The sequence below is a fragment of the Hoplias malabaricus genome, chromosome 9 (assembly GCF_029633855.1).
Source record: "Hoplias malabaricus isolate fHopMal1 chromosome 9, fHopMal1.hap1, whole genome shotgun sequence".
In the NCBI taxonomy this organism is placed as follows: domain Eukaryota; kingdom Metazoa; phylum Chordata; class Actinopteri; order Characiformes; family Erythrinidae; genus Hoplias; species Hoplias malabaricus.
Window position 1 is genome coordinate 40,075,481 of NC_089808.1, and position 16,664 is coordinate 40,092,144.

The 16,664-nt window shown below is 43.2% G+C and overlaps 1 protein-coding gene across 1 annotated transcript in view; it reads left to right on the forward strand.

Annotated features, from left to right (window-relative positions):
• brinp2 (bone morphogenetic protein/retinoic acid inducible neural-specific 2) overlaps nt 1-16,664 on the forward strand; it is a 174,806-nt gene that overhangs the window by 51,986 nt on the left and 106,156 nt on the right. Inside the window, exon 2 of the mRNA XM_066681828.1 lies at nt 13,221-13,542. Coding sequence (XP_066537925.1) covers nt 13,271-13,542 — 272 coding nt within the window. The 5' untranslated portion in view covers nt 13,221-13,270. The remainder of the gene's footprint in view (nt 1-13,220; nt 13,543-16,664) is intronic.

Consider the following 16,664-nt stretch of genomic DNA (forward strand, 5'->3'; position numbering starts at 1 on the left):
AAGCATCGTGTATTATACGAGCGCCAACTTGAGATAATTGTTTGCCTATACGGCGTGACCATGGTAACGAGGCTGGACCTGGTCCCAGGGTGCAGGAGGGTCTGCTGTGTTCCCGAGCCTCAGCCCCTCATTAGAGCTGAGAGTGGTACATAGGTGTGTGTGTGTGAGAGAGAGAGAAGATAGAGTGTGAGGATACAGAGAGAGAGAGTGTATGTGTGTGTTAGTGTGTATGTGTGTGGGAGTGTTGTATTTGCACAGGGAGACCACTTCTTCCTCCATTACCAAATGAGTTTGCACAGCTTTTGGCAACAAACTCCCGGCGAAAGGCTGGCCGCCGGACCACCAGGACCTAGGTTAGCCTCCTGGCTAATAAAGAATCCAAGCAATATGCAAATGGATTTTCATGGAGCAGTGTTAATGTAATAAGCAGCTCGGGTCATTTTCACGGGTGTATTTCTTCCCCTGCTTCTCCCTCTCCATCTCACCCCACCCCCACCCTTCCTTCACCGCCTTTTTACTGAAGCGATGTATAAGCGATTACACCCTGCAATGTGCTCGTGGAGATGGAACAGCTGGACAGAGGCACAATAAGAGATCATGGATCCCCTGATAGCGAGAACTTCCCTGCCTCACGTCATAAAGCAGCTGGGCCGTGCGAGCACCGTCTCGTTTTCTGCCGACAAATGGTGATTTCTTAATTATCAGGTCGGTGGGCGAAAACAAAGGCCGTTTTGATGAGCATTAATTATCCATATGCTCCTGTTTTCGTTTGTTAGCGTGGCTTTTCGTCTTCGTCTCTTCTTTGTTGACTCTGAAGAACATCTGGATTGCACCTCGCCTGCCTGAGCTGTTTAGTAATCTGCCTTAATCAAAAACAAACAAAAAAAAAAACACACCTGCTTTACCTCATCGCTAGATCAAGGAAAGCATCCTCAAACAGAAAATCTTTTTTTTGTGTAAATTGTGGGGACATTACAGATCCCTTTCATACATGGCATCCACGCTTGTGGACAGTTGATGATAGTTCAGTTTAATGTATATGAAAGCATTGCACCCTCCAAAACACTAGATGGCAGAGTCATAAGGTTCATTGCTCCATTGTAACAAAAGACATTCTCCTGAATTCTATTGTACCCTTGTGTTGAGGCTTGGAATCAACACAATGGCTGACAATGCCAAGAAATACAGAAAATGTCTCTGTTATATCTGTTCCAGGATTCTACTCAAAGAAGGCAAACTCAGGTTAAAAAATATATATATTTGTGTGTCAAACAGACTCTAATGGACATGATTTGGTTTATTAAACTGGGTGTCCATTACATTAGATTTTTATGCCAACAAAAACTATAAATAAAAAAAAAAACACCATTTGTACATCATTGTTTTATTTTTGTTTGTTTATTTATTGGTATCCGAATATTAGTAATATTCATTCATTCATTGTCTGTAACCCTTATCCAATTCAGGGTCACGGTGGGTCCAGAGCCTACCTGGAATCATTGGGCGCAAGGCAGGAATACACCCTGGAGGGGGCGCCAGTCCTTCACAGGGCAACACAGACACACACACATTCACTTTTGAGTCGCCAATCCACCTACCAACGTGTGTTTTTGGACTGTGGGAGGAAACCGGAGCACCTGGAGGAAACCCACGCGGACACGGGGAGAACACACCAACTCCTCACAGACAGTCACCCGGAGCGGGAATCGAACCCACAACCTCCACGTCCCTGGAGCTGTGTGACTGCGACACTACCACCTGCGCCACCGTGCCGCCCTTACTAGTAGTATATTTATATTAAATGATATTTGGTGCAGTTAATTTCACAATAAAAAGTCTAACAAAAGTATTTAAATTATTATAAAAATGATATATTTTATTGCCTTGTGAAAAATAGTTTTTGGTGGTACCTCCTCCCAGGGACAGAGTAGATTATCAATATCAGATTATAAGGTGATTGAGGAGATTCCAGAAGTGCACTAAGCGTAACAGAAGTGATGAGGAATATGAGCCAGTTTTGGGAAGTCTAGTTCTGAGGGTGTGAGGAAAGCAGTGAGGAAGAAAATGAGGAAGGAAATGCAAAAATAAGCAAGGAAGGATATGAAAGACGTGTAAAAAGTTGCAGCCAAAGAAAGCAGAATGTCAAAGGCAAGGACAGAATCTGAAGTTTCAAGGATAATAATTACAACGGGGTCCCACCATGAACCTAACCCTAACTCCTAACCCAAGCTTAAAACGTCTTCACCTTAAAATGTAAGGATTTACACTGTGGGGACCACCAGCTGGAAGACACGTCCCTAATATGAGCATGTGTAAAGTTATGGTCCTCAGATTGTGATATACCGCGAGCCTTTGATAGTTAGCTAGATAGGTGTGGCTGATCCCTTCCACATTAATGTACTCTCACGCCTACGTAATAGTTGCAGCTGATTAACTAGCCACGCTTACATGTTCTAATTAGCAATTAGCACATCTCTTTTAATGTTCCTTCACACTTCCTTTCGTTTATTTATCACACATCTTATCCCCCAAAAAAACGATCACCTGCCAAATCTCGCTGAGGTTTAATTATCTCCTGGGTGTGAAGAAACCACCCATGAAATATTCACACGCAGAGGTTGGCGGTGCATAATGCCAGGCCCTCATTAAAAGTTTGGCCCAGAAAAAGGCGGCTTTTCATGTTCTGCTTTGCTGCCTTCAATCTATATCACTCCTGACACTCGAAATGCCATAAACAAGGCCCGAGCTGTAACGATGTGATGCAAGCCTTGCAGGATGGGACGTGTTCCCGCTCAACGACCGGTTCTGTTCTGGAGGAACAAAAGAATCTCACACCCCCGGGTCTCCATCTCCTCGCTTCAGTCTCTCAAATAAGTGGAAAAAAACCATGGTGGAGCTCAGCCAGCCCGGAGATCTGGTCACTGTGCCTATCAGAGCTGTGTCTGAGTAAATCCCCACTGCCCTGTCGAGTGTGGGAGTTCGGCTCAAAACTGCCCTCCTCCTCTCATCAAGCAACGTCCAAACAACCCGCCTGCCGCAGCCAGGATGGAAACTTATGCTGACCTGCTCTAATTTTATTCGCTCAGTTTAAATCCCATTTTAGAGGCAGAGCACCGAGAGCTGGACGACAGCTGGAGAGGTCACTGAGTTTGAGGAAGCTGAAAAAAAACTAGTTGAAGTAGTAATGGCTATGCAGCTGCTTCTCTTACTGCAGATTAAGCTCAATCAAGCCCTCCAGCTGAGCCACAGCTCTTCCTGACTTGATTGGCAATAATAGATGGGTAAACTCATCAGCAACCAAGGTACAGCAATATCAGCCCACAGTGCATCAAGCCCGATAAGGTCTCGGTCACTCAGAAACTCTGCCTCAGTGATTACCACATACAGACACTGCAATTTTCACACAGTGTTCGCCATCGCTCATTAATTTCATCCACTAGCCAGACTCCGACAGTCACACTGGGTGAAGGCATGATCTTATTCTTTGTTTCAAACACCATTGGAGCTGAACACACTTGGAGGAGAATGCTAACTGTTTGATGTGTTTTAGGGGGCACCTGTGAGCCCCACAGGTTCAAATAAAATTGGGAGACAAAGGTAGAGGGAGGGAGATGAAAGAGAAAAGAGTAAAAACGGCTAAAAACCAGAGCTCCTTGCTCCTCACTGCTGTGCGCTCGGGGTCGGGGTGAACAGCGAGCGGCTCATTATCATTTAAAGGAACCGGTGCTGAAAGCGAGCGTTCTGAACACAGGGAGAACACTGCTGTGGCGTTTTGAACAAAGCAACTTTGTTCCACTATGGAGAAGAGTGAGAATATGTCGACTTTAATATCTCTTTCTACCCCTCACCTGAACTAATATTGCCTAACTAATTGACAAACTAATATTGTCACCCGTGTCTCATAAAGGCCTCATACATGCTGCAGTGGGAAGGATGTACAAGCTGATTTATCCTTCCTCATCTTATCCAGAGTTAATGTTGAAAAAGAACAGAATGAGAGTGAACACAGTGACACATTGCAAAGTTATAACCTGCTCCAACATGGCGTTTTGATATGTGACACTATTGCTTTCACACCGGCTGGTTCTAGTGGCAGGCTGCAGGAAGTAAGATGCAAAAATAGACTCACCTCATGCATTCACCCACTGCTAAAAACATGGGTCAGTGTAGACAGAGTTAGCATTTCACATCGGATATGTTCTATCACTGTGTGTTAGAATGGTTTAAGTTGTTCATGATGTGTTTATCTGTGTTGTGTTTTTTAATTAGCCAATTTTACAGCATCTCCCAGTTAGGGCAAAATCCATACCATGAGACAACCTCACACCTTTTAAACCGTGGTACCTCTCACACCTACTGGTCCAGATGGTTAGACGCCGAATGTTTTTAATTAGCACCGTATTTACCTCAACATTCTGGATTTCTTTCCCTCCATCTTTGAAATCCTTGCTGTCATTCTTTGGGGAGAAGATGTAGGGTATGTAGAGTAGATCATTTAGAAATACAGAACACTCTCGAGTGACGGTTTGATGTAAGACGTTTGGTGTAACAACTCCGTGATGCGTAGCTCAAATCAACCCGAACTGCTTTGTAGAGTGACTCAACTATCCCCAGATCAAAATATGTTTTCACTTTGTTGTGCCCATGTTTTATTCCCTGTACAATCCAAATCAGCAGGCTGATGCAGATCTTGAATTCTGAAAAAAACAAAAAACAAAACAAAAAAAAAAAAAAAAAAGAAAAACATCATCATCAACAACAGCCTCAGCGCACTGTGAGAACACTGCGTCGGTGTGACTTTGTCACTGCCACTGTAAACCCAGCAAGAAACAGGCTTGATTGCATTATGATAACAATTACTTCTCTGTCGAAGAATCTCAGAGAGGTTTCAGTCTCACTGACTCACAGGCGGATGCTAATTTGAGGGCTTCACAGAATGAAAATGGCTGGAATCCATGACTGGGTTATGACTGATTCTTTAATAATAGGTTCCTCCAGATGAAACTTGTGCTGCACATATTAATGGGTTTAGGAGGCTTTTAAAATATATATGAATCTTCAGGCGATGCTCTGAAAGATCTGTCCTCTTACACAGAAATTAAAACCAAGATAGGAGATCGGCTCTTAATAAGTTACTTCTCGACTCCGCGTAGGTTCTACACTTCCCATGGTGTGGTATACACTGTCTAAATGGTCATAGACATTTCTTGTAATCAGTGAAGCGCTGAATAAGTACCTGCATATACAGTCACCATGCTCAATGCTAAGCATGGACCAGAGGGGTGTGGAACGTTCCAAGCACTGGGCTGTCATGACCTACAACTGTGATTTCTTGAGCAATGTATCTTCAGCCAGTATTTTTGGGATGAACGGGAGTAGTTTGTTCAAGAACTACCTGATCGTAGTTCCTTCCTCTGAAGAAAAGTTGAGCAGATGTCCTGTATCTTCCTTAGTTTTCCACAAAATGAATCTGCTTCGTGTACCAATGGGTTTTAGGAGGCCTTTTAAAAATATATATGACGCCTCCGGCAAGGCTTTGAAAGATCTACTCGATAACACATAGGTTAATACCAAGATGACAGGCTGTTTACAAACGGTTTCTCGACTCCACACTCTTCCACACACTTCGTGGTGGCGGTTGTTTTTGCCAAACTGAGCACAGTCCAGATGGTACTTGCTGTGTTTACATGGGCGTGGATAAAATTAGGTACAAAACCTTCAGGTTGGGGAGCAGCTTGTGGGCCCTGGATGCAGTTAAGAGCTCCTAATCCTTCAGAGCTTATGTATCAGCAGGTCTTCTGCCAACCCACCAATGCACAGAACATCTGAGTCAGCTGATGACCATTATCTGATCAATTAGCTCCAATGGCATCTTCCATTGGAGGCTGTACCCTGAGAGTGGAGGAATATTATGACATCTCCAAAGTTGTAATTGTTCTTTCTACTTCATATTAACATATCAGTATCCTAGCAACATCATGGCATATTGCTGCCTATGAAATGTGTTGCACACACCACACATTTAGCTTCATATAAAAATGCTTCCTTCTAAGGTACTGCTTTAGAAGACAGCAAAGGCAGCAAGGCACTGAGGTTGCTACCTTCTGTTTCAAACACATCCTAAGATTGCCAGCTCCCTCCAGGAGATTCTGAGGTCCTGCAGGACACTTTGTGCTGCCTGTTTGCCTTCAGCTCACCCACAAAGCCATGAAGAGCCACAGAGCAGGGCAGGCATGAACGCAAAGGGCAGGATGGAGGTGCCTCTTCCCAATTACACGCTAATAAATTCTAGACACTTGCTAGCTTCTCTGCAGGATCCTCTCCAGGGTGGTAAGGGTAAATATAAAGACACCTGAATTATGCAAGATGAACATGTAAATGTCAGGGCTAAATTCCACATTTCTTCCATTGTCTCTGTGGCATTTTCAATATGTTTTATGCATTTTATAATTAGGCAGAACCTCTGGGGGCCATGGGGCAATAAGCGCCACACATGGCTATGCTAGTCTGGGGTGTCACAGCTCAGAACTGTGGCTCATTTGAAAGGCAAATTGCCAGCAAGATTGGGAAGAAGTCAGCTAAGGTATTGCAGTACAAAATGTGCTGTAGATCACTTTTTTCCTTTCTCCTTTTTTCCTTTCCTGCCTCACCCTCCCTCTCTCTCTCCCTTCCCCTCCCTCTCTTCCCTCTAGCAGAAGACAAACGCAGTTTGGCTCTGTTAAATGACTGCTCGCGACATGACTTTTGAAGGTCGTCCGGATACGTTAGCGCCTGTAGTTAACATGAGCTTGAATTAAGGGAGGCATCTTTGCCTTTCCTTTCAGGTGCGATAGGGCCGGGGAAAACACACCGAGCCCAGATGAAGTAGTGTCAGCAGGAGAAGTGCCAGCCAGGTCACTGGAAATGGGAGAGGGAGGTTGATAAAGCGAGAGAGAGAGACAGTGTGAGAGGGCTAGGGGGTAGAGAGATGATTTGGCTTAAAAAGAGTGAGGTTGGCAGCTCTAGCTCCAGCTGTTTGGAAAGCATCGCCCATGCTCCTTAGCTGCTGAGTGCAATTTGCTTCTTCTTCCAGCAGAATGAACAGAGCGAGGACCTCCAAAACTCAACCCCAGCCAAGGGCAGGCGGCATAGGATCAGGCACTTCTGCCGGGTGGGAGATTTAGGTGTGATCTGCAAATAAAACATGCCATGTTTCATGCAAGCTGATGCTGTTCAACATCCTTTTTTCAGTAGAGCAACACTGTTTGGGCAGATTTGCCCAATGTTATCCCCCATTTGCTTCTGTTTCATTTGGGCAGCCTCCAGTAGATTACAGACAGGTTTTCAACATATTCTCAAAATTGTTTCTTGGGATTTGGATTAGGAACTGGGCCAGTTATGTCTCAGGAACATTGCGGTGAGGATTTCATAGAAGCCGCATGCAGATTAGAGATGTCAAGTACTAATGGTGTTGCTCGATCTTAGATCATAATGATCATAAAGGTAATGCAGGTAAATAAAGGTAAATCCCACACCAGTGGGATTCAAACCCCTCTAGTCATGGTGCTCCAGGTTGTCCCGTTCCCTTTCATCCTTATTGGTACAGATCATTCAAGCTGTGACTCACTGAAACCCCTCATTAGGGGAGGTGTCTTCAAATGTTGGGACTTATAGTGGAACAGCACTGTACGAATGATGTAGCGCCGCTTCAGATTGAAGAAGGCACTCTGTTAGCACTTGCCTCTTCTCTGCTTGATAAATAAGGAGGGGAGTGGTTGAAAGAGGCCTGGAGCGGTGCTACAGGGCTTGATAAATGGTATCGTCGCAGTAATGCACTTTATCATACATACACGCTGCCTCACTGCTTTACTTCCCTCGTGTCCACACACACCTTGTGTAAGCACATCTGGGTTTATAGGAGGTCGAGTTCAAAGCAATCAAAAATCTAATTCACACTATGTTTCTCTTTCCCGAAGACGTGTTTGGTGTCCAAAGATTTGCACATTGTTTTTGGCAGAATATCTAACAAGATCTCACAAACATACCACTTACAGCACTAAAAGGAGCAGGGCAGATAGCTGTAATATTTCTATGCTATGCTACATTGTTTGATTCCTGGGAGCTGTGTTTTGTAATGCATTCGACTTCACTTCTGTTCTTTACCCTGTGTGAAGGTTTCTTGAAGAACGGACCAGTAGAGTTGTCGCAAAATTGCTTAATGACCATTACATATAAACATGTTTTATCCTCATTTCCACAAAGAAATTCCCAATCTGGAGAGGTTCTTTAACCTGACAGTGATGTGATGTGGATCCTGAGGCTGTATTATATACTTCACTGCCCTGTCCCTATCTCTTTTATCACCAAATTAATAGTGCGAGTTAATAGTGCCCTAAATGCTTAATATGCCACTGTGTAAAGCGTATAACTGTTCCTGGAGGGCAGGAAACATTCGGTCAAGTTCTTACATTTATAAAAGAGCTTTAAAAACCTCCAGCCTGATCACACACCACAGCTCTTTCTCACCACCCAACTGTTTTATTCTGCTGCTTTCAGATTACATCATGTGATGGCACCTACAGCTCAGTGCCTAGTCTATAATGTTGTGAATGCTGAATTAAATGTGGATTTACATGGAGAGACCAGTCAATATCAAAGCAAACAGAGTGGTTTCATACATACATGAATGAATGACTCTTCACGGGATTCATATAATGTGTATTTAATATAATTATCATGTTTAATATTTGTACTAAATATATTTGTGTGAATTTCATGTGAATTAACCCAGTGTTAAAACTAGCCTTAAAACAACCCTTAATCCATACTCTGCACTTAACCCTAACCCTCAACTTAACTTTAAACCTAAATCTATCCCTAAACCAAAACATGTCACTAAACCTCTCTGTAAGCTCCAAACAGCAGCTTTTTTAAAATGTGTTCTTTAACACTATCACTAACAGATTACAGCACTGTCTGTGTAGCTCTTCTTCAAGTCTGTAACAGAGAGTTTGAGTGGATTCAGTGAAACAGCGCCACCAGTGGATGGGAGCCTTTTATGGCAACAGAAAATAACTTTGAATCAGTCTGGAGAGATTGAAAAGACAAAACAAAAGACAAAAACAAACAAGTAAATAGTAAATATGCAACTAAACTAAACTAAAATAAATAAATCCATTAATTAACAAATAAATAAATGTTTAAAATAATAATAATAATAATAATAATAATAATAATAATAATAAATAACACAAACATATTACGTTTATTACAATACTTTAGGTTCATGTGTCATCTAAGTCAAATAGAGGGTTTTCTTTTGTAAAGTAGGTGCTATACTGTATTGCCAAATATCCCAGGAGAGATATTTTTATTTGTAAAACATATTCATGTTTGGAGATCTTGTTGAACCGACAGGACAGAAAGCCTAAATCAAACATTCACCCACAGCTAAAAATGTCCAGAAACGTTAGGATTCATACCCCAGCGCGTAGTGTACCCTGTTTGTGTTTGTTATGAATGGCAGTAAAAATGTGTCACAGCGAACACCCCCCGTGTTATAAAAGCTGTGTTGTTTGGCAGACAATGCTAGCTCAGCCAGAAACGATAAAGCCTGCTGTTGGTTGTATATGTCGCCATGGTAACAGTCTCTACTTCATCTCAGCTGTGTGATTGAACGTACACAAATAGTGAATATAATTTATTATTATATTTGAGTTCACTTGCATGATGTAGCTAACTATCCAGCTATTGCTCATGTCATGTAGCTAAAACGATATAACAGTATTACAGTGTGAAACACTACACAGATCACACATACGTCCAAAACCAAGACACTCGGGCAGGGAATCTACACACTGACCCTACCTCCTGGAGACAGAAGGTTCTCATACAAGTGATGCCTCAGTTGCCAAAGACTGTAAATCCTACAGAGCACAACTGGCCTCACTCTCGGTGTAGGCCAGCCCCCAAGTCTCCATCACTGCTAGCTAGCACAGGTGTCTGGCAGCTGATGTGACGAATCTGGGCAATTTGCATTCAACACTGGTGTATTAAGCTGTTCAGTGGTGTTGCTTTAGCAGCAAGAGTCATCAAACCTCAATTTTCTAAGAAGACGAATGTGTTGGCCTCCACATTTCAAAGCTCACTGATGGATGGAGTTGGAGAGGACTAATCAGTGGGGAGAAAATTTAGCAAAAACAGGGGATACAGAAAAAAAAGTCAACCCTGACTTCCAGTGTGTTTCCACTGCTTCAATGTTCATCTGTAATTCATGGGACAAAACTTCACTCTGAAATAGAAGTGCATGCAGAATACAGTAGGAAAACAGGTTAAACACCTTTAGACAATTTACAAATGTCCACAAACTCCAACCAACTTTTGTTTTCCCTCCCTTATCCCCTTATCCCCCACCCAATACTTGCTTTTATCTGTCATCTGATTGGTTGATCATCCCATGACCAAATGAGTGAGTTCGTGTTGGTGTATATAGGTTTTAATGCATGGAAATGGAAACATGTATTTTAAAAAAACATGTTTAAATCGACTACAAATGTGGACAACTCATTTTAAATTGTAATTATTTATTAATATAAGACATCAGTTGATGCTCATGGTACAGTATCAAAATTGGAACTTAAACATTGGTATTGTTCCACTTCCAGTAGGAACAGGAATGATAATAATAATACTAATAATAATAATAATAATAATAATAATAATAATATTAATAATAATTATAATATATTAGGAATACTACATTTATCTCACTCATGCAAATATCTCAACTGCAAGTCAGGAATTGTCCACCTCTTACACTTCGACCAGATGTGAGTTTTACATGTTTAAGATTAACCACATCTGGGTGCGAAAACACTTTGACAAACTCCCTGGTCAGGGAACAAACGAGCAGTAGATACAGTTTTCAGTGTGTTGCTCTATCACTAAATACTTGTGTCAGATAACGTCAGGGCTCGCTTTTTTACACGGAACAAGAAGAGCTGAGCGTATTCATCCTCTCTCCAGAAGGAGTGCTGCTCTCGGCCATTTTCCTTTAGAATCAAGAGCCTGGGCTGAGATAGAAAAATGAAAAACAATAGGATGAAGGGACCAGAATGGGAAGAAAAGGCACTGGGGAATGACAGCTATAAAGGGGAGGTGGAATGCAATATAGAGGAATTAGATGTATGAGGATAAGGCCATGGGAGAATTTCTGGGCAGGAAACAAAGGGTGGGAGTAGAAGCATAAGAGAGATTTTAATTTTTTTGTTTCAGGAGAAATGAGAATAATTATATTCCTTATATCAAAAGTGGCACAGTGCAGAGGAACTAAGATGTAGATGTGAAAACAATAGAAGAGGAAAACATGGAGATCACCTCTTCACACCCAGTGGTCTCAGACAGGTTTATGAATTGTGTGCAGATGGACTATTGTGGGTAAACAGAGCGTGGGACACACCGGGAAAGGCTTCAGACTCCTGAGGTTATTACTGTGCGCTTGGCTTTGGATCCAGTCTTGTCGCCTCCCCACTAATTGCCTTTTTTTGAAACGTGCTCCAGTCCCTTGTTCTGCTTCCAAACGAAAGCAAGATAGTTCATACATCATTAGGAATCCAAACATGCGTCGGGTCCCAGTGAAATTAATTCACGTTGCGAATTTGGCGAAGATTAGAAAACAATGTCGGGGAATATTGATGGTCCCGGATCCCGCCGGTATAAAATGTCTTTTGTATATGCATCGTTGCATTAGCAAGTCCTCTCCTGAAGCCTGCGTTGGATTGCGCAATGCAGAGTTTAAGCCCCTTGCTCATTAATACAAGGGGTCCCCCACGGCCCTTCATTTCTTGACGTATGCGTCAAACATTCTCAGCCCAGCTTGTTTTTATTATTATTATTTTTTCCCAGTGCAGTGTTGAATAATTGAGTGTTTACTGTGCTTCACAAACTGAAATGCTCTTTGGCACAAAAACACAGTAAAAGGAATTTGTATTAACAGTTCTGAGAGAGAACACTGCTGCTCCATGAGGCCGCTACATTGCTCAGATGCTACTGACTTTTTAGAACGATCCAGACACCACGGTTCAGCACCGTACCCTCGCTGTCTATATTTGGATACATGGGTGGAGTTTCACTGTCATGGTCCAAGCTCCCAGAGGGCTGGACAGAAGGGGCTGGCTAAACCTTTGCATGGACCGTACCCTGCCAGGGAAGAAACAATCACTTCAACCCAGGAGGCAGAACTCGGAGCCAACCCCCGGAGGACCTCTCACTTGATCTGCTCACTACCTTGACCTGAGAGCCAAACTGCTCCTATTGTCCAGCCTCTAGCACCCTACACCTCGACTCGGCATGGTCATCACAACAATTTTGTCAGCGCCCTTTGTTACTACAATTCAGCCCTCGTTGTTGATACAGGTTTTATACAATCTCTAGTAGCACTGACCAATACAACGGGACACAGTCACAGACACATGTCAGCTAAGGTCAGAATGGCAAGCTTCAGTTAGAGGGATTATAATGCCCCCCCCCCCCCACCCCCCACCCCACCCCGTTCCCCCAAACATGTGGGATGATTAATTCTGGATTGCAATTTCCACCTACTCTTCCAAGAAGTATTGGATGGAGCTCGATCACACCAGACAAACACAGTTCCACTGTTCCACAGCCGAAAACCGGGGGGATTTATCCTCCCCTAGCACTGGGCTTGGCACTGGGTGTTGAATTTAAGACTCATGGGTGTCTTCCCTAGTGACTAGTGACACTCTGGCACTATATCTGGACACTGTGGGAGCCGCCAACAGTGCTTTCCTATGACAATAATTGAAACTGTGTGCAGATGAATACAATAAAGCGGTTAGTTTCAGGACCAACAAGGTTTTAGTTGTTCCCATGCTTTAAATGGGTGTGTACAATTCTTGGAAAACATTGTTCTTTCTGGTGTGTTGACATTCAGCAGCTTTGCGTCTTTTAAGGTGTTTGAGGGGGAAAAAAAGATGTTGTTTGTACATTGCTGAAGTGTAACTCTGAAGGGTTTATTCATTGTTTGAATTACTAAAGAAACTCATTTGAAACTCGAGTTGTTTGGTTTTGTAGCACTTTCACTCTGTGTTTACTTACATGCAGTTAGCACTCCTCCTAATTTAGAGTCAGTTCCACCTTGTAATCTGAAACAGCAAAAATAATGACTTGGAAATGACTCACCTTACACATCCTCTTTCTCTTTCTCCCTCTTTTGCGGGCAGGTCAAGAGGGATTGGCAGAAGAATGCTGGTCCCAGGTCCTCAGGGGCAGGATGGCGTTGTGTTGGCCCAGAGCCGTGGTCGTTAGATGGTTCCTCTTGATGCTCCTGTGGCCCTGGGCACCTCTGGGTCCTCTGAGCTGGCTCCTGGCCGCGGCTGAGCGCCTGGATTACAACCTCTCGCCTTTCTCCTCCGTGTCTGGCCGCAGCAGCGGTCAGCTGGACTGGCTCCTGTCCGACAAAGGGCCGTTCCACCGCTGCCCGGAGTACACCGAGTTCAAGGAGCGCTTCCAGCAAGGCTTCAGCACTCGCTACAAAATCTATAGGTGAGTTCAGCAATAAGACCTTTTTTTCTAGTGGCTCTTATTGAGCTGACACCTAGTGGCCTGGATGTAGAGAACATTCGGGATTAGACCTAGGTTAAACATGGCTACCCTCATGTGAGGAACCTGCGGAGCATAAACTCGTTCATTCAGGGTCTACAAAGCAGGTAGCTGTACAAAATAGTTGCACTGTACAGAGGGAGATGTCAAAGGTAATAAATATTAATTTCCATAGATATTGTTTGCTAGTTTAAGGTGGTAAATTGACCACCTTAATGGTGCACCATGTATTAATGTGATTAGAGTTTTCACCTAATGAGACATAACAAGAGTCATAACAGCTGATGTGGGTTATTTAACAGGGCTACACAGTGTGACACTTCTGTTTTGGTTTGCCATTACAATGTGAAGCATGTGAAGATTAATTTAAGATTAATAGGTATTAATATGTCTGGCATTTTTCTTTATTTGTATCATTAGCCCTTGTGTCAACTCAAAACCCTGTCTGCTCTGGAAGATCTTCTACTCTCAGTCAAACAGCAAAGGCTTTATCCACGGGCACAAATGATATGAAAGGGGGTTAAGAACCCACACTTCCTCCGCTTGTTTCCGCGAGCCGTGAGGAGTAACCGTGGGAATGTAAATATAAGAGGAGTGCTTCGTGGCTGTGGGGGAGATGGAGGAGTTAATAAGTGAATAATAAAGCATAACGGCATCCACCCGCAGCAAAGAGCTACAGTACGACACGTGAAGGGTGAAGTCTCAGAGTCGCCAAACCCTAACTAACGGAGGCACTCGTATCAGAAGTGTTTGGACAGGTGCAGCCACATGACAGAAATGGGCCAGACCCCATGCTCCTCTAGTGACTAAGACAAGTGACACACACACACACTGCAGCAGAGTGAGTCATGCGAGGACGTGCAGAAATAATGGCTCCACCGTCTCTAACGGCTGCATAATCACGAATATTTTTGGCCAATCAGCACTTTGCTAATGGGCAAAAACTACATGATCCTATGTTAATGGAATATTTTATTAGCGGCTGCGAGGCTCGTTTTGTCAAAAAATTGAGCCATTCGGCTGATTGCAGTTGGGTTCACATTAATATTTGCAAGAAAGGAATGTCAACACTCCCCAAACCGCATTCATTTAAGGGCTGTGATGCTCAGAACTGCGCCTGGAAAATACAGCAAATATGTATACACAGGAATATATATATATATATATATATATATAAATATTGATGCAGAGTTATATATAGCTGCACTGTACAGCGGAGGAAAGTGAAAGCCTCATAAGTTATTAAATCTCATTAAAAGGCTCCTAATTGGGGCGCGAAGTTATCTCAGTACCTCTTTTTTTTAACATCGTGTCTGAAAGAAACTCGGGCTGCGTTCAGAGCATTCAGAACACGCATAATTTTGGAAAAAATAAGATACTGTGGTGGTGGTGGTGGTGGGTGTGTGTTGTGCTGGTGTAGAGTGGATCAGACACAGCAGTGCTGCTGGAGTTTTTAAACCCCTCAGTGTCTGGACCGAGAACAGTCCACCGACAAAAAACATCCAGCCGACAGCGTCCTGTGTCACTGATGAAGGACTAAAGAAGGATGTGTCTAACTACTGGATTGGGAGGTTATTCCTCATGGTGCTCATGGTGCCCCCTTGTGGCCATTTTCAACTTTTGCTAAATGTGAGTTTGTACCGTTCCAGTGCAGAACATACTGCAACCTGCTGTTTTAGTGTTTCTTCTGAAAGGTATACATCAGGTGTTGGACTATCTTTGCAGCTGCAACACATCGGAACATTGCTGCGAGGATTTGATGGCAGGGGAAATGTTAAAGAGGTCTTGTAGTGATGTTGGAGGATTAGTTTTGGATGCTCACTCACTGAGATAACTCAGTTCCACTGCTCCACAGGCCAAAGTGTGACCTTAGGCTTGTCTGTAGCTGCTCCACAGCATGCTTTTTTTATTTTTTTATTTTTTACATTTCATTGATTTATTTGAGAATATGCCAGTGTGCTGAGTTCTGTAGGTCCTATAACGTATCTGTTATTCATGTGTTCCCTGGACTGTAAAGTGTTAAGGTACAGGACTAGCTGGAGGTGTGTGGTGTACTGGTTTAACTGTGGATTCACTGTGGTTTGATGCTTTAATTTGTGCTGAGAGTGCTGGCGAATCAGAGTTGGAATCAGCTCTTGGTTTTTGGCATCTACTTTTAAAGTCGGCGAGCATAAATAAACTCGCCGAGTCAATATCTGTCTGAGGAAGAACAGCAAGCTATTTGGATGCATGAAGAAAAGAAGACATGGAGGAGAAGAATGTGAGGCATTTTTTTATGGAAAACAAAGGCACTTTTTGGGAATGTGAGGAAAATAAAGGAGGCCAGCCGTCCTCAACAGTCAATAACACTGAAAAAGTGCTGCTCTTTCCAAAAACATCCAAACAAGGATTGCAGGACCCCTCGTCTTCTCTTCCATCTCACCATGTTTAAATCAGAGAGAGAGAGAGAGAGAGAGAGAGAGATAGTGAGAGAAAAAGTGAATGAGAGGGAGAGAGAGAGAAAAACAGAGAGAGTGAGAGTTAGTGAGTGTGTGTTAGAGACAAAGTGAATGAGAGAGAGTGAGAGAGAGAGAGCGATAGTGAATAAGTGTGTGAGAGACAAAGTGAATGAGAGAGAGAGAGAGACAGAGATAGTGAGAGAGTGTATGAGAGAGAGTGTGAGAGAGTGTGTGACAGACAAAGTGAATGAGAGAGAGTGAGAGAGAAAGAGAGAGAGAGAGAGAGTGAGAGAGAAAGAGAGAGAGAGAAAGAGAGAGGGAGAAAGAGAGAGAGGGACAGAGAGAGAGAGATAGAGAGAGCGAGAGAAAGGGACAGAGAGAGAGAGACAGAGAGAGAGAGGGAGAGAGAAAGAGAGATAGAGAGAGCGAGAGAAAGAAACAGAGAGAGAGGGAGAGAGAGAGAAAGTGTGTGAGAGACAAAGTGAATGAGAGAGAGAGAGAGAGCGAAAGACAGAGCGAGAGAGAGAGATAGATAGTGAGTGTGTGACAGACAAAGTGAATGAGAGTGAGAGAGAGATAGTGTGTGTGAGAGAGTGTGAGAGCAAAGTGAATGAGAGAGAGAGAAAG